This window comes from Tetrao urogallus, assembly GCF_951394365.1.
Source record: "Tetrao urogallus genome assembly, chromosome: 11".
In the NCBI taxonomy this organism is placed as follows: Eukaryota; Metazoa; Chordata; class Aves; order Galliformes; family Phasianidae; genus Tetrao; species Tetrao urogallus.
Window position 1 is genome coordinate 18,174,233 of NC_136824.1, and position 16,811 is coordinate 18,191,043.

A 16,811-nucleotide genomic window follows, 5' to 3' on the forward strand; every position below is an offset into this window, starting at 1 on the left:
ATACACGCATATACATAATTATACATACGTAATTTCTATATATTTTTTTTTCTGTGTGTCCTAGGCAGCCTCCTCCTATATATACATATAATTTATAATTAATTGCCCTAAAACCAGGAGAATTTTCCTCCTCTCTTGGCAGGGAATGATCCCTATTTGTTCCCACCCCCACAAAGTAATTAATGACACAAGGCACTGCCTCAGTTCAACTAGGTTTTCCTTTATTAAGTCCAACTCCACATCACATACATTGCAATTCAATAAAGTTATCTGAAATAAGGTGATACTTGAACTTTTCTGACTTGAGGCGACTGTATACAATCGGGCAGCACTGGCAGAACGCTCCAGTAATGCACCTGGAATAGAAGAGCAGAAAACCTATTAGAGCAGCACTCCACAATTCCCACACTGGCTATCTCCTGAGCCAACAAACTGCCTTACTATATGTCCATTCCACGAGAAGTTTTATTTGGGCTTTACTTCAGCCCAGGTCTTTCCGCTTAGACCACGGTCAAGCTTCAATCAAATCTCATCCTTTAAAGAATTTTATTTACTCACACGAGTATTTCAGCTAGGGATCTGTGGAGAACAGATTTTTGACACAAAGGCATACCTATTTCATACATATTTTAGTGTCACTAAAGTAATATTTCCTTTGTGGTCAAGTCTGGCAGAGGCAAGCACTGCAAGTGAAGTGAGAGAATCTCTTACCAACAAGGTTTATGCTTTGTCCAGGCCCAGCTCCTCTGGAGTGGAGATTCCTAGTTCACTCAAAGTTGGTCTAAGCTCCTGGATAACATAGGGATAGATTTCCTTGTGCGGGCCTGCCTTGTCCTAAAAGGGAAAGAATGATGTTAACCAGAGAGCAAGTCGTTGTGAAGTCCACCATGTATAAGACATTTTCACAAAGCAGTCTGTGGCCCGAACCACCACTTGCAATACACAAAGCTACAAGCCTTGCCAAGCTCCTAAAACAAGGGATGGTTTGTAAACCAGCCCACAGACAGCTTCCAAGCAGGAAACAGATTGGAATCATCATCCAGTCTGTACCTCCACTCTTGCAGAGCAGTGTTGTTTGAAACAAGTGGATTTGGTAGCTAGCAGCAGAGTCCTCTGGGACTGTCCCTGTGCAGAGCACAGCTACTGGCTTCTAAGGCAATGAAAAAGACCTCTGCCTCCATCCCCACCCATTCCCACTTCCTGTTAAGGAGTTAAGCCAACCTGGGCTCAGGTTTCAAGGGGTTGGTTTATATTGTTTTTCTAATGCAACTTCCTGAGTCGGTAATCCCAGCCAGCTCAGCACTTAGGACTGCATGAAGGCAGTAGTTACCTTTGCTGAGGTACATCCAGCAGCACTTATTAAAAGGAAAAGAAGAAAAAAAAAAAAGCCCTTAAAGACTTTCCCACTAAGGTCAGCATCAGAAAATGAAAATGCAGAAGTAAGAATGTCACACTTGTGAATGGGTGATGTTACTTTCACCTCCAAGCCACTATTTCAAACCGCCGAGCACGCGATCGCAGCGACCCTACTGGTTTTGTTAGGACAGTAGGCTTCCCTTTGTGTCACTAACACCAAGCCAACAGAAACTCCTGCTGCTGGGCTCTTGGTGATGCTGAGCAGCAGCCAGAGCCTAAGGCACCGTCCCACTCACCTTCACCACCTCCAGGATGCGGACTGCGCTGGCAAAGTCATTTAACCGTCTGCACGCCCTCAGAGCTGCATCAATGATTTTTGGTTCCGGAACCAAGTCATAACCCACGAGCGTGTTTACACCTGTGGATATAAGGGAACAGCAGGAGCAACTTGGCATCGACTCACCATGCTGTCAAAAGGAAGCCACTAAGTATTATTTTGCTTTGTGAAAGAATTATTAACGTGGCAGCAATCAGCAGCAGCATCCAATTACAACTTCCACTGCTATTTTGAACCCCTCCACCCCCAGGGGCTTTCTTTTTTTCTCCTTCCCTTTCACAACTAGAGCCACTGCCATCTCTTAAACAGGCTTGATGAAATCCCAGTGGGCCAGGATCATCCATGCTCTCAAAAAAATTGTATACACTGTGGCAAGTGAGCCGTGCAATCATTAAGAAATCCAAATGACTTTGTTCCAAGCGTAATGAAAGCAGTCATTCCCTTCCTCTCCTTTCAAAGGCAAGAGCCCAACCTGGCCATCCGAGTCATGCAGCAACGAGCCCCATGGCTGTTATGCAAAGATTTTTACAAGCCCTAATTGAAGCAGTTTAATAGCAGCTGGCAACTCCACAGCAAAGTAACACACGAAGGCAACCAAACAAACGGTCTGCAGCACGCTACGGCCAAACCACACAGTCAAAGTCCAAAGAAAAATTAGTGTGGTCACGCGTTAGGCAACCGCTGAGCTCACAAACCCTTTCCCCACAGCAAAAGTTTTTCTCCCTTTCTCTAAAGATAGGACGTTAAAATCTGTATTCTGAGGCAAGAGAGCCTGCATTCTGACTGCCTCATAGCCAAATAAAAATAAGTTTCCCCTAGTCATAGCACTATCACAAAGCAGGCTGCTCTTCCCTTTGGATTCAACGTACCTTTCCTTAGCTCCCAGGCATCGATGTCTGGCTTGTTGAAATACGTCACCCAGCGGGCATCAAACTCTTCATCTGACTCCTGTGACCCGTGGGAGTAACAGCGGGCATGCTGCACAGCTGGGTAAAAGCAGAAAGGAGGAAGCTTTGAGCAAATATACAAAAAGAAGGGCACTCGAGCCTTGACCAGGAGACCACAAGCTGTAAAAACGTACACCTCGCTCACTACGTTTCATTTGGGTCAGCACTCGGGGTGGATGAGCGTTGGATGAGGACAGCTTATTTATGGCAGCTGTTGGTTTGGTGGCAAAGCATGTCCTACTCACTCCAAAGCACAGACTGCCAAAGGGCTCCCACAGCTTCAGTCAGAGCAGGGTGGGGGAAATGCAGAGAAAAGCAATTCTGTACAAGCAGCTTATGACAGAAGCTTTCTGCTTCCATAAGACAAAAGAGTTTTACCTCCTTCCAGAGCCAAGCAAACCCATGGAATGTCACTGGTCTGTGCAGTGAGATGAGCTAGGTTAATCAACTTTTCAGTAGCATTCCTTTCAGAAATGAGTACGTACAGCCTACGAGTTCTGATGTTATCCAATTGAAATCAATCCCTTAACTTATTCTGGAGCAATTCTCCACTGCAGACAACTCCTGAAAGCACTCAGCAACTCACTTTGCGACCCTCACTGGTAACAACCTGCAGCCTTTGGCTCCACCACAAGCTCCAAACTGAGGAAGGTTTGTGTGAAAGCTGTTTTAGGGAGACGCACAGCACGTCCCAAGAACACCTACAGAAGTGCTGCCAGGGGAAGGGCTGTTCCTTCCAGCAGGCTATTGAATCACAGAATGGCCTGGGTTGGAAGGGACCTCAAGGACCACGAATCTCCAACCCCCTGCCACATGCAGGGCCACCAACCCCCACGTTTAATACCAGCCCTGGCTGCCCAGGGCTCCATCCAACCTGGCCTTGAACACCTCCAGGGATGGACAGGGCATCCACAGCCTCTCTGGGCAGCTGTTCCAACACCTCACCACTCTCCATAACATCCACCTAAATCTGCCCTCTCCAACTTCAAACCATTTTCCCTGCTGTTATCTGCCCTTCCAAAGAGTTGACTCCCCTCCTGTTTGTAGGCTCCCTTTAGGTACTGAAAGGCTGCAATGAGGTCACCCCGCAGCCTTCTTTTCTCCAGGCTGAACAAGCTCAGCTCCCCCAGCCTGTCTTCATAGGGGAGGTGCTCCAGTCCCCTGACCATTTTAGTTTTGAAGAGTTCAACGAGAAAAAAAGCACTGCTGTCTCTGTGTCTAAGATAAAACTCCTGGCTCTGAGGTCTGTGTGCACGCCAACGTTGTTTTTTTTCCAATCTGATCCTGTAGTTTAAGGCACAGCCCAGCAGGCTCTGCTCTGCTCCACCACAGCGTACCCGTGCCAGTGTTTGCAGAGCAGCCAGGCTCAGGCGTGACCTTGAGGGCCTCCACAGCGCTGCTTGCTTTTTGTTCCCTTAACCCAGCATGAACTGCGGGCACCACGCAGCTGAAGCTTTCTTTAAAAGGAAAGGAACCACGGCCACGTGGCTTGCACCCTGTGCACAACCCACCGGCCTGGGCTGCGCTCCTCCTCTTTCCCCACCATAGTTTTTCAGCCTCGAAGATCACAGCAGCTGTAACCAACAGGAAGCACAACCGGGCCGATGGGAAGCAGCACGGGGAGCTTCGCTAAGCACAAAATCCAACCAGATTTTCAACCAGACCTAAAGTTGAAGCCGCGATTCTGATTTATAACGTGATTAGAAGCGTTACATCTGCCTTAGCAGAGCAGGAACGGGGCAGATGCACACAGAACGCAGGTCTGACCTTCCCCAATGACAGCACGGCAGCAGCACGCTGTGGCCTCAGGGCTGCAGCAAGACGGGCCGGGCTGCCAGCCCCAGGATAAGCCCACCTCCGCCCCATAGCACGACCCCGAGTGCCGCCATCCGATTCTGAATCTGAAAGATTCGGCTTTTCCCCATTGAAAAAGAGATCCGCTTCAGGCTTATGCGGCGAAGCAGCTCGCACTGCCACGAAGAGCTCGACTCCCGTAGGGGCGCCCAGCACCGCGTAAACGTACATGGAAGCGGGCTCACACCGAGCCACAGGCCTGCCCGCCCGCCCGCCGGGTCACGACAAGGACACCGCGGCCCGCCCGCCGCCGCTCACCTGCGGAGCCGCGGATGGCAGCGCGGAGGCCGGCGGCGGCGGCGCAGCGACGGAGGAGGACGGTGGCGGCGGCGGGCAGCATGGCGGAGGACGGGAGGACGGCACCGGGAGGCGGCCGCGCTCTGAGGGCGCGGGGCTGCGGGATACGGGAGGAAGGGGAGGGGAGCGGGGAGGGCTACGGTGGCGCCGCGGGGACAAAGTTCTGCGCGGAGCGGGAGCGCGACGTCACGTGGCCGCTGCCGCGCGGGAAGGCGGGGGCTGCCGGCCGCCATTTTGTGGCGGGTTGGTGCTGTGTGTGGGGCGATATGGCTATGTGCCGTTCCCGCCGTCAGTCTTCTCCTCAGCCTGCTCCGAGCACACTGGAGAACTCGGCTGCTCCTCACATCTGCCTGTCTATATGCACCACCGTCTTCATTGCCCTCTTGTGGGTGCTTGCTCTTACGTCCTTCAGACGCTGTGGCACCCAGATTGCCCCCAGCACTCGCAGTGTGCGGCGCCTGCCCTGTCACCTGGCAGCGCCGGGCCTGCTGCAGCACAGGGCACGGTTACACATCTGGTGCGCGCCGCTCGGATCCTGCTTGCTGACAGCCAGAACCAGAGCTTGGTTCTTTTGTAAGAACGCAGAACTTTCAAAATGGAGCCGCAGGGATCCCCACTAATGACTGTCCCCCACTCTGCTGTAACCCCATTTCCTACCACCCTTCGAGCTCAGCCCTTCAGCTGGTTGTTCACCCATCCTATTACAGATGTGTGAAAGATCATAGTGTTTTTCAGAGCTCCCCGAGGCTCTAAATCTACATCCCCCCAGGGACAGGCTGCCCATCGGCAGCCATGCTGTGAGGGGATGGAGCCCCTCCTGTTTGCAGCCCAGCAGCTGGGTTAGCACAGCAGCAGCTTGGCCTCTCAGAGGGAAGCAGAGCCCTCAGGGGCCTGCAAGCTCTTATGGCTATCAGGACCCGCAGCTGCTTGGCATTAAAGGCTTTCCACGGATGAATGCAGCCTGGCTTTCCCAAAGGGAATCCCTGCTGCCGGGCTGTCTTCAGAGCATCAGTGAGCCCAAGATGGATGCATGGAGATCCATTGCATCCCCATCCCCAAATGCACACCGGGGTGCTGCCCACAGCTGAGGCCGCTGTCAGGCTGTCTGTGCTACCGTCTGTAAAGCCACAAGTTCACAGAATGACCCCAGAATTACTATGCGTAGGTGCCGTGGGCTGTGCCTGCACAGCAGACAATCACCACGCTGTTTTCACTCACAATGCCCCCTTAGGACCCTGTGGAGCCAGATGCCATCCTGCTATTTATAAATGCTTCATATTTGGAGTTGCAGTCAGTTTTATTCTTTTTAACTATTTCCTCACGCAGGAAATCCTTGGTACACAGCCAGCAGTGCGAAGCGTTTGAAATCCCCAGCCTCCTGTTGCCTCCAAGGTTGCAAATTGCCTGCGTACAGAATCAATTAAGAATAATTTTGAACATTAACAAAATAATATGGTGAAATGAGTGGCTTTTTTTTTTTTTTTCTCTCTCTCTCTCTTTCTTTCTCCTTGCCTTTCTCCTTGCTGGGGGCAACATGAGCTGGCAGTAGGATTGTTAGTTCTCAAAAGTCTTCATGCTTCCATCAAATTGTTTATTGAGTTCTCCCCCAAAGTCCTTCCATTGCTGGCTAGGAGACCAAAAACCCATGACTCTTATCAGTGGGGTCAAGGCTGAGGCTTCGATGTCCTGCTACTGCTGGTTAGGAGACCAAAAATCCGTGAGGTAGAGAATTTGGGCGGACGTGTCGTGCCCTGTCATAACCCACATTCCCCATCTCTCTGTGCATAGTTCTTCATTAACCTCGTTTGGGATGGAAACTGGTGCAAGATGCTGTGCTGAGGGCTTCTGCTGATCTACCTGCAGGGCTGAGGGCATGCAACAGCCTGTTCTGCAATGGCTTATTGGCTTCCAACTGCATCATATGCACAGCACCTGGCCCAGCACCGCTGAGATGTGGACGAATTTGATTCTGGGGTCTGTTCAGTCCCCTCCAATTCTTATGCCACTTTCTGGGAATAAAACCTTTCTGGGAATAAAGCCCCCACAAAAAGAAGAAAACAATTGGAAATTAACGTTCAATTACATGGTGGCAGATAAGTGAAATGAATCAATCTGTGGCAGGGCAGATAAGCACAAGCTTCCGGCCCGGAGGAGCAGCTGCCTGCTGAGGGAGATAACAAGGTCATTGCCAAACCAGCCCCCCCTTCCTCCTCTTTCTCGCTCCCCTGGTCTCCTTCCATTCCTTCTCCCAGCCAAAAAAAGCACTTTCCAAGCCAGCCTTTGGCAAAGCAGCGATGCCTACTGACCCCATCCTAAGGCTGCGCTCTCTAGAGCCAACTGAATCTATCCTGCTTGGGCAGGGGACCCAGGTGGATTTAGGTTCAGTTGGCCTCCCACAACCCATCTCTGCATCGCCCCGGTCTCCATGTGCTGGCAAGGGGCTGACATGGGGCAGATGGAGCTCCATAGGGGGCTTTGCCAGGCTCTGCCATGTCGGCAGGGGCCAGGCAGCTGCCAGGGCATGCAGAGAAGCTGGCCCTGATTCCTCATCCCCAAGAGGCAGGATTTGGCCAAGGTCCCCCTGTTCTGGCTCAGCAGCAGCCACAGTCCCACCCTCACTGTGCCCATCTGTGCCATGGCCACTGGCAAAGACGATCCCCCCCCCCGCATTTCCCCATAGACATACTTCAACTATTTCTAAAGAGCTTTTATTTTCCGTTTGTTTCCTTTTACCCATAGAAAAAGCAGACGTTTCGCTCCGAAGGGCTTTCTGGAGAGCCAGCCCATAGCAAATGCTCCACAGCCAAACCTACAAAGCTCCCCTTCATCCCAGCATCCGTCCAGCACGTTGGAGATGATCCACCTGATGCTCCCCATTGCCTCCATCCCTCGTCATCATGCTTTCACCATGGCTGCAAACACCTCTGGGAGAGGAAAAACCTGAATATATGATGTGGGAAGAGGAGTTATTTCCATTTCTGTTCTTTGGGGGCTGCTATTGAAATGAACGACAGTGCTCCGGGGCTTGTTTCCTTGGCTCTCAGGCTGCAGCGGTTCTGGAAGAGGAAGGATCAGCTTCGGGTATTTCAGAGCAAAGCACAAAATAGAAACGATGCCAGAGCAGAAAGGAAGGACAGAGACAAAGCAGGGAGCTGGGTGAGAGGGAGCAGGACCCATCTGCTTGTTTGTGCTATTCAGGATGAATCACAGGAGCCACGAGGCGTGGATCCCAGCATTAATAAATCTGACAGCTCCTCTCTGGGGTTAATTGCAGTGGTTTTGATAATGAAGGTGTTACTCCGATGGGCTTTGGGCTCTTTGCTGCTGGCTGAGACATCCCGATGTGGAGCGGCGGCATGCAGCTGCCTTTCCCAATCTGGGGAGAATCCAAAGGATGCTTCTGTGCGAGTCCTGGAGAGCTGCTGTGCCGGGGGCTATTTAGCAGGGCTGGCAGGAGGCATGAGTGGCTCCCTACACCTGCACGCAGCACCAGGCAAAAGGAAGGAAAAGTTAGGAGAGGGGAGGTTTTCCCACAGACCTACACACCGCAGCCCCCCTTCATTAGTGGGGGGTACAAGGATGTGCTCTGCATGGGGTCAGTAGCCCCCCAGACTCTCCTGTGAGCATAAAATAGGGTCAGTAGTGGCCATTCGTCTGGCTGTCTCTTGTCCCCGAGCCCTGCAGGCTGCCGGCTCCCGCTACCTGCAGCTTCTTGGGCAGCAGTTCCTCATGGGCAGGCGGTGGGGGCCGCTTCAGCCCCTTGGCTGAGGAGCTCGAGGGGTCTTCTCCTGCCTCTCTGGGCTCAGGGGGTTGGTAGCCCGTCTGGTTGGGGTCCAGGGGGTCACGGGAGAGCAGGATGCAGATGGAAGGGACGTTCTTGTGGACGGTCAGATTCTGTGCTGCACCGCCGGGCAGCGGGTCCCGGTTCTCCCAGACCTCCAGCAAGGTTTTGTAGCGTACCTTGGTGACCTGGTGAAGACCCCCCAGCTTTCTCTTCATGATCTCCACGCAGGTGATGGTTTTGGTGACTGCTCTGCCGCAGCCGCTGAAGACAATCTGCCGGCTGCCCTTCAGCTCCATCTGAGCCATGGCGAAGCTCATCAGGTTCCTGATCTTGCTGCCCTCCTTCACTTTCATCTCCACCACACCTGGGGGCAAGTCGGGGAAGGGCAAGGGGCTCTCCTCCTCCGACGTCCTGACCTTTCGGAAGTTCTCCATCCCAGACTGGGCAACGGGCTTGGCCGCCATCCCTCACCCCACACAGCCCCCGCTGTCTCGCTCCAGCTCCACCGTCACGTCCTCAGGACCCTCAGCCCCTTTCCCTCTCCTCGTCCTGGTGCTGGCTGTCCCCGGGTCAGGCCAGAGCTGTAGGATCCCCTGGGTGCCCCTGCTCGCTGCCAGCTGCAGCTCTCGGCAATGCTCAGGCTCCTCTGTTCCGTCTGCAGCGCTTGCTTCTGCCGCTCTTTGCTTCATTCTGGACTTCAGCAGCCCCCAGAGCTGTTCTGTGTAATTAGCAGATCCTCCCCCTCTCTCTCCCCTCCCTCCCCTCCTCCTCCTCCTCCTCCCCTCGCTCAGCCTCCCATCCCAGCACCCTGCTGCTGCCTCCATCCCTGGGTGGGCAGAGGGAGAAGCTCTCTCCTGGCTTCGTGATGCTCCCCAAGTCCTGCCCCCTTAAAGAGAACCTCGTCCCTTCTCTCAAGGACACCAAGCTGCCCGCAAACAGCAGCAGTTGTCCCCTGTCCCCCCCCCCCACCCCAGCCTCCGGATCATTGCACAGTGGAAAGAGATGCCGAGTATTGCCTTGCTGCCAAATCTTATCGGCCTCTGGAGGACCCGGGATTATTTTCACCCCGAATAGGGCTTGCAAAATCCATGAATAAATGAATGGATCGGCCAGCCCCATTCCTGCCACCCCAATGCAGCGAGGGTTCCACTGTTGGGACATCCCGGGGTCCTGGCACCAAGGGGAGAAACTGAGGCAGGGCCAATGGCGTGGTTGAAATGGATTGAAGCCTCCGTGGGAAAACACTGCCTCCAAAAGATGCTAAAACCCATAGGAAAATAACAAGAAAGGATTTCAACAACCATTCACGCAGCAGGGAGGAAAACTGCGCTATGGGATCAAATCCTGCCACCCGTGGTCCATTTTTTTGCGGCGTTCTGCAGCACTTAAAATGGAAATGAATCGCGTTATTAGCAGCTCCATCGCTAATTACCATCTGAAGCCATTCATTACCCTGTCAGTGTGTTTGCTGGAGGACAACAGCAGTTATTCCAAGCTGAGGAGCGGCAGGATGGGAGAGGGACAAAAGCAGGGCTGAGGGGATAAAAGCACTGGGTGAAAAATACAGGGAATTGGTTAAAACAGAAAAGAGAGATGGTGAAAGCTGGAGCAGCAGTAACATGAGCCCCTGCCCTCCACCTGCCCTCGCTATATTTTCTTTCATCTGCTGAATGTGGGAGCAGTTCGGAAAGTTGAAGCATGCGATATGAGGAAAGTCTCCATCCATCTCTGCGTCACATCGGGGTGGCTCAGGTCTCAGGTGCTTGTCACATTGCACGTGGGACGCCACCCATGCCAGTGACATCCCTGAGTGAGAGCCTGTGCCCCGGCCCTGGGAACATCTGGCTCCCCACTGAAAGCCCTTCAGTGGGGCAAACCCCTTTGCAAAGGTTGAACAACGAGCAAGAGGAATAATTGGGGCGCCCCAGGATCCTGATCAGCCCCACCTGGGCACCTCAGCCACAACCTTTGTCCCACAGCCCTATTTAAGCTCAGCTTTATAGCTTTCCTCTCTAATTCGGGATTTTCTGTGAGTTGGTTCTCCAGTTTAATGATATCTATGCTTGTTTCTGGTGCTACTCATATGGACCTCAACCTATGGATTGATTGGAGAGCTGCTTAGCTACTACTGGCCCTGGCTGCTATGCTTACTTTATGGCTTGACCTTGAGAGTGTAGATTTGCTAGAGGTGTGCCGGCTGATCTGGGCGCATGGTTGGGCTTGATCACTGCCCTCAGCTCAGGTATGAAGCTTACCTCTGGGTAATGAGGTTTCTGCCCTGCTAGTTGTGCTGTCATCCTTGGTGTCCTACTTATCCTCTATGGCTGTGAGGAGCATATGCCCTTCTCACTGTTTGTAACCAGAGGTGCCTCAGAGCTGCAGCAACCCAATTACATGTGGTCATGCCCTGATGCTCTGAAGGCGTCAGCAGCACTGTTTTCCCCCATAATGATGCTCCCAAAGGGGTTGGCTTGATGCAGCACTGTTTCTGGCACACGTGCAAGCGCTGTGGCAGTGACATGAAGCTGGTTTCCAGGCAATAATGTTGGGGAAGAGATTTGATTTGAGTGTAAGGCAAGGTTATTTTCAAGCAGGCTGTTTTATGGAGACATCTGCTTGCCTCATTGGAAATGGAGGGCTGTGCTTGAGCTTGCCTTTCCCTGGGATTCAGTACCAGCTGAGCTGCAGGAGACCGTTATTGGCCTTCAGATGTAAGGACTTGTCCCCTTTGGAACTGGCCTGCATGGAGGCTCCACCTTGGTTTTGGAGACCTCTCATTTTGTAGAGGTCCTCAGGAACTGCTGGTGGGATACTGAGTCTTGGTGATATGTTAATCTAGTTGCCACTTATCCACCCCGATGCCATTACCTTTGTCTCCAAAACCTTGAAGATGAGCTGGAGCACAGCAGGATGTGATAGAAGTGGATGCAGGGTTCCCTAAACTTCAGCTTGCTGGTGGGACCTGCAGGGTCCTCGGTACAGGCAGCCAGGAACCCCTGAACCCCCAAGAACCCCTGAACAATATGGCTCTTATCACATTCCTGCCCTAAAGTCTCATTTCCCTGAACAGTGCCAGACTCCTACCCTACAGGGAGTCCTCTCTGCTGCATATAGGATTTCTCTTCTCTCATATGCTAATTGTTATATACACACTTCATGGAGGGTCTCCCTTGTTACGTATGGATTTCACCGTAGTCATGACCTACATAAGGTTAATGCTTAATGCATACAGAACTTAACCCCTATAGAGGCTCTCCCCCATAAGGTAGCTGTTGAACTCTTGCCCGTGGAGGATCTCCCTTGCCACGTGTAGTGTCTACAATACATGCACCCCATCGAGACTGTCCCCAGACCCGTATGGAGCCTGCTATATCTTTTCCTATAGATGGTCTCCTGTGCCCAATACAGAGCTTATCATATTCCATAGAGGACTTCTCTTGCCCCATGTGGACCCTGCCAAACTCTTGCCCCGTAGAGGGTCTGCCTCGAACCATATGGAGTTTACTGTGCCCCATACAGAGCTTCCCTTGACCCGTATAGAGCTTCCTACACCCTATGGGCTGTTCTCCCTTTCTCCATTCCCCAAAGGTCACCTCGACCATATGGAGTATGTCCAACTCCTTCACTGGGAGTCTCTCCTGCCCCACGTGGAGCTTACTGCCCCCGTACCCCATAGGGGATCTCCCACTACCTATGTAGTGTTCTCAGCCCCAGAGATCTGCTTTCCATCCCCTATAGGACCCCGTGCCCAATGCGCTCCCCGCCCGGCGGCATCAGGACCCTGGACAGTTCCAGCCGCTCTCGCGAGATCTGGAAGGCGGCCCCGTTGGTGGGGCGGGCGGGAGACGGCGTAGTCTCGCGAGAGCGCGGCCGCTGCGGCAAGAGCGGCGCCGGGCGGCCGCCGCCACCCGCGAAGCGAGGCGTGGGGCCGGTGCTGTGCGTGGGGACCCGATCGTGACGGCCGCGGGGCGGGTGGGGGCTGTCGTGCAGCGCGGGGAAGGCCCGGGAGGCCGCTGGAAGCCAATGGGGGACGCGCCGCCTGGGTGTCCCCGCGCTTTCCGTGGGTTTTCGCGTCCCGGTGAGGCCGTTTCCCTGCGGGGACGGAGCTGAAGGAGCCCCGCTGCTGTGCGTGGGCCGAACCCCGCGGCTGGAGCCTGTGCTAATCGGCAGGGCGTTAAGCGGGGCAGGAGCCGGGATTGAGCCAGGTGTCCGCGCTAAGCCGGGCCCTGTGCTGAGGCCGAGGTGGGGGGAGGAGGGTTTGGGGAATGGGGACAGCTGGGGTGCAGCCGCACTCCCCTCAGCGCCTCCGTCTGTGTCTTCTTCCTTCCCTCCAGCTCTGACGCAGCTCCCGGCTGCTTTCCCTCATCTCTGCAGAGCGGGGAGGCAGAGAGCGTGCCAGCATGGCAGGTACGGGTAATCTAGGGGCGGGGGGGGGGCTTGTGTTGTTTTCCGCTCACCGCCCCTCATTAACGGGAATTCTTGTTGCAGAAAAAGCCAACAACTTCCCTCCGCTGCCCCGCTTCATCCCCTTGAAGCCATGTTTCTACCAGGACTTCGATGCTGAGATCCCACCGCAGCACCGCACCATGGCCAAGCGGCTCTACTACCTCTGGATGCGTGAGTCGGGGTTGGCCGTGTGCTCAGCACGAGTCAAACAGGGGTGGTGTGCCTTGTCCCCCTCCAGACCTTTGTGCCCAAACCCACTGGGGATGGGGTAGGGCTGCAGCAAGCCCCGGATTTCGTAGAATTGCAGAATCATAGAATTTGGGTTGGAAGGGACCATAAAGTTCATTCAGTTCCAACCCCTTTGCTGTGAGCAGGGTTGCCAACTGCTAAATCAGGCACTGGAACAGCTTTGGTGGAGGATTTGCCACCAGCAAAGGCTCTCTGAGTGTCTTTGACATCAAGGGGCGTTCCTCATGGACCTGAACTCCTCACAGCCCCTCTGTTGGTTCCCAAATGCCCCATGTCCAAGCTGGTCACATGGGCTGGATCCCTCCTGGAGTTTTGCCTGTTCTTCTTTGCATGCTTCTGCGTGCCGTGCTCCATGCTGAGAGCCACTGCTCTTCTCTAACCTCTTCAGCTGCCCGGATCTCTCTAACATCCTCCGCATGCCTCCTGTCACTTTTCCACAAAAGAGGAAAAAAATATGTATATATATAACCGTGTTTCCCTACAGAAGCTGTTTTGGGACATTAAATTCCCAACGGCTGCTTTACTAGTTTCTGGGATACACTTCCATGCAGCTCCATCTGGAGCGTTTTATCAGCACAGGATGAGGAGCTCGGGGGGGAGCGGGGGTGTCAGACCTGCTGCAGGGTTTTGGGATCGTGCCGCCCTCCTCGCGTGCGCTACTCCGCTCCCTCTGTGTGTGTGTGTGTGTATGTTTGCAGTGAACAGCATCACCTTGGCGGTGAATCTCGTTGGCTGCCTCGCATGGCTGATTGGAGGCGGTGGAGCTGTTAATTTGGGACTGGCAATTCTCTGGCTCATTCTCTTTACGCCCTGCTCCTATGTCTGCTGGTTTAGACCTATTTACAAAGCTTTCAAGTAAGTGGTCACACCTGAGCTTGGCTTTCACGGTTTTTTAAAACTTGTACGCAGTGCTTAGCTTTGGGGCACTGTCTGAATAGTTGGGGATTTCTGCTCTCCCTGCCCAGCCTTCTAGCTGTACTTTTTAATCCTCACCATGAGGCTGTTTGGCACTGGATGGGGGTAGAGCAGCAGGGATGGAGGTGCAGGAACTGACAGAGCCCTCTCTTGCAGGACAGACAGCTCCTTCAGCTTCATGGCCTTCTTCTTCACCTTCATGGCCCAGCTGGTGATCAGCATCATCCAGGCCGTGGGGATTCCTGGCTGGGGTGTCTGGTGAGGACCGTGCGGTGGGCACGAAGATGAGCTCAATGGGGAGGTGGTTTTGGGATGGAGAAGAGCAAAGAGAGCAAGCCGCCCCTCGGTGTCCTAACATCATGGGTAGCTTCTCTCCTTGGGGAAACTGGAGGGGTGTCCTAACATCATGGGTAGCTTCTCTCCTTGGGGAAACTGGAGGGGTGTCCTAACATCATGGGTAGCTTCTCTCCTTGGGGAAACTGGAGGGGTGTCCTAACATCATGGGTAGCTTCTCTCCTTGGGGAAACTGGAGGCAAGAGTCAGGAGGAATGCTGATCGCTGGCTTCGGTCTCCTTGCAGCGGCTGGATTGCAGCAATCTCCTTCTTTGGGACCAATGTGGGGTCGGCTGTGGTGATGCTGATCCCCACCATCCTGTTCACAGGAATGGCGGTCTTCTCCTTCATCGCCCTCACTATGGTACAGTGTTGGGACAGAGGCAGGGAGGGGGGTCGTCGGGTGGATTTTTTCCTCATCTCACCCCTCTCTCCGCTCCAGGTGCACAAGTTCTACCGGGGGAGTGGTGGGAGCTTCAGCAAAGCGCAGGAGGAGTGGACCACGGGAGCCTGGAAGAACCCACACGTGCAGCAGGCAGCTCAGAACGCAGCCATGGGGGCTGCACAGGGGGCCATGATGCAGCATGAGACGCAGTACTCGGCCACCCCCAACTACACCTACTCCAATGAGATGTGAGCGGCGGGGCTGCGGCCTCGGGAAGAAGCACTGGGGGGGAAGGAGGAGGAGGAGGAGGAGGAAGAAGGCTGAGCTGAGTTCCTGCAGCTGTTTCAGAAAGCTGGAGTGTACCATAATTTTCTTTCCCTGTTCTTTGTAACTGGATCTGTCTTTTCTTTTTTTCCTTTTGCCCGTCAGCACCTTGAGCTCTTCTTTTCTCCCTCTTTTATTTCTCATGTTGGAGAGGCTGTGAGTTGACCAGCAGGATTCTCATTGTGGTAGTACGTGTATGTTCCTGTATTCTTCTTTTCCCTGTGAAATAGTGCACGGTGGTGGTTTATTATTACTGTGGTGATAGGTGTGTTAGAACTACATCAGCCAAAAGCCCCCCCAAAAGGGAAAGATTAAAAAATAGTGACCAGCACCCATCTCCTCTAAATAAGAGCTGAACTACAGGTTTCTGATGTGAGTTTTCTTTCACTTGGTAGTGTCCAGCCATTTGTCAGTGTCTCAGCAAGGGCAAGCAATCCTGGGAATTCTCCTTTTCTACTTTCTAATCAGCAGGTGGCTATTTTAGCCATTAAAAAAAGGCTGACTTAGCAGATAAAAAAAAGAAAGAAAGAAAGAGAGGAGGAAAAAACCTTCAGTCCTGCTGTTGACATGCTGGAAGCCAAGAGATTCCTAACCCACCCCCTGGCTCAGGATCTCCACCTTCTCTCAGTGCGTGGTGTTGTAAATGTGTAGTTTACATTTTGCAGTATTGTTTTGGCGTGGCTGTGGATGAGAGCTGTGGCACGTTGTGTGTGTGTGTGTGTGTGTGTGTGTAGGGAAGTCAGGACAGGTTTTCCCCGTGGGGTGTGACTTTGCTTCCTGAACCTGTTTTCTAAAGGCTTCTGTTTTGAAACTCTAAAACTGGCGGAGTATTTCTTGCAGGACCTATTCTTGGTCAAATCTTGTGCAATTAACCCCGCTGGTTCTGGAAACAGCAAGCCTGAGATGTGTCTCTGTTAGTTTTTGGGGCACATGCTAGCTTGCAGCTCCTTGTGGAAGCTCTGGGCTGGTGGGAGTAATTCCTTCTTGCTCCTGCTCCTATAAAATGTGGAGAAGCCTAGCTGCACAGCTCCATTGAGCTCCCGTGCAAGGATGAGGTCTCCTGGTCCACCAGCCCCAAAATCTTGCCCCCTTTGGGGAGGCTGGGCTTCCAGCAAGGGTCTTGCAGGTTAGTAGAAGGCAGCAGAGTGCCATTTGTAAATGGGAGCAGATGGGCAGCGCAGGGCAGGAGGAAGGAAAGCTCCTGCTCAGAGATGCTTTTCAGACTCTACATGCACTTTAAACAGGCCGTTTTTCCTCTAAGTCATAGAAAAGCAGCCCAAAGGGAACGCAGCCTCTCTGCTCCCGTTCCACCTGCCCCACAGGTGTCACAGCAAAGATGCTGGCATCTGTGCAGCAGTGCCAGGATGTGAAACTTGCCCATGGGAATTGCACCAAACTTGAATTTATTTATTTTTTTTCCCAGCCAAGCACACCAAGAATAGTTTCCTTGCTAAGGATATCGCTTCAGCCGTTTGGCAGTAGGCAGTTGTCTCTTGACAAGACTAAAATGCAGCTAATGATGAAACGCCTGTCTGCGTGTATGTGTGTGTATATATATGTATAAACTGTAAGGAGAAAAGTAAT

The 16,811-nt window shown here is 53.1% G+C and overlaps 3 protein-coding genes across 3 annotated transcripts; 1 reads left to right on the forward strand and 2 right to left on the reverse strand.

Annotated features, from left to right (window-relative positions):
• Nucleotides 1-219: 219 nt before the first annotated feature.
• On the reverse strand, nucleotides 220-4,834 carry COX5A (cytochrome c oxidase subunit 5A; the record flags this gene model as incomplete). Its single annotated transcript, XM_079540812.1, has 5 exons — nucleotides 220-356; nucleotides 712-834; nucleotides 1,653-1,774; nucleotides 2,563-2,679; nucleotides 4,753-4,834. The coding sequence occupies 4 exons, from the start codon at nucleotides 4,832-4,834 to the stop codon at nucleotides 721-723; spliced, it is 435 nt and encodes a 144-aa protein (XP_079396938.1). The 3' UTR covers nucleotides 220-356; nucleotides 712-720.
• Nucleotides 4,835-8,427: 3,593 nt separating this feature from the next.
• On the reverse strand, nucleotides 8,428-9,039 carry RPP25 (ribonuclease P/MRP subunit p25; the record flags this gene model as incomplete). The annotated part of the gene is made up of 1 exon (XM_079540791.1): nucleotides 8,428-9,039. The coding sequence occupies one exon, from the start codon at nucleotides 9,037-9,039 to the stop codon at nucleotides 8,428-8,430; it is 612 nt and encodes a 203-aa protein (XP_079396917.1).
• Nucleotides 9,040-12,326: 3,287 nt separating this feature from the next.
• SCAMP5 (secretory carrier membrane protein 5) lies at nucleotides 12,327-15,155 on the forward strand (the record flags this gene model as incomplete). The annotated part of the gene is made up of 7 exons (XM_079540813.1): nucleotides 12,327-12,529; nucleotides 12,921-12,982; nucleotides 13,064-13,192; nucleotides 13,969-14,125; nucleotides 14,342-14,443; nucleotides 14,765-14,882; nucleotides 14,961-15,155. 7 exons carry the CDS (start codon nucleotides 12,327-12,329, stop codon nucleotides 15,153-15,155), a joined length of 966 nt encoding a protein of 321 aa, XP_079396939.1.
• Between the last annotated feature and the right edge of the window lie 1,656 nt (nucleotides 15,156-16,811).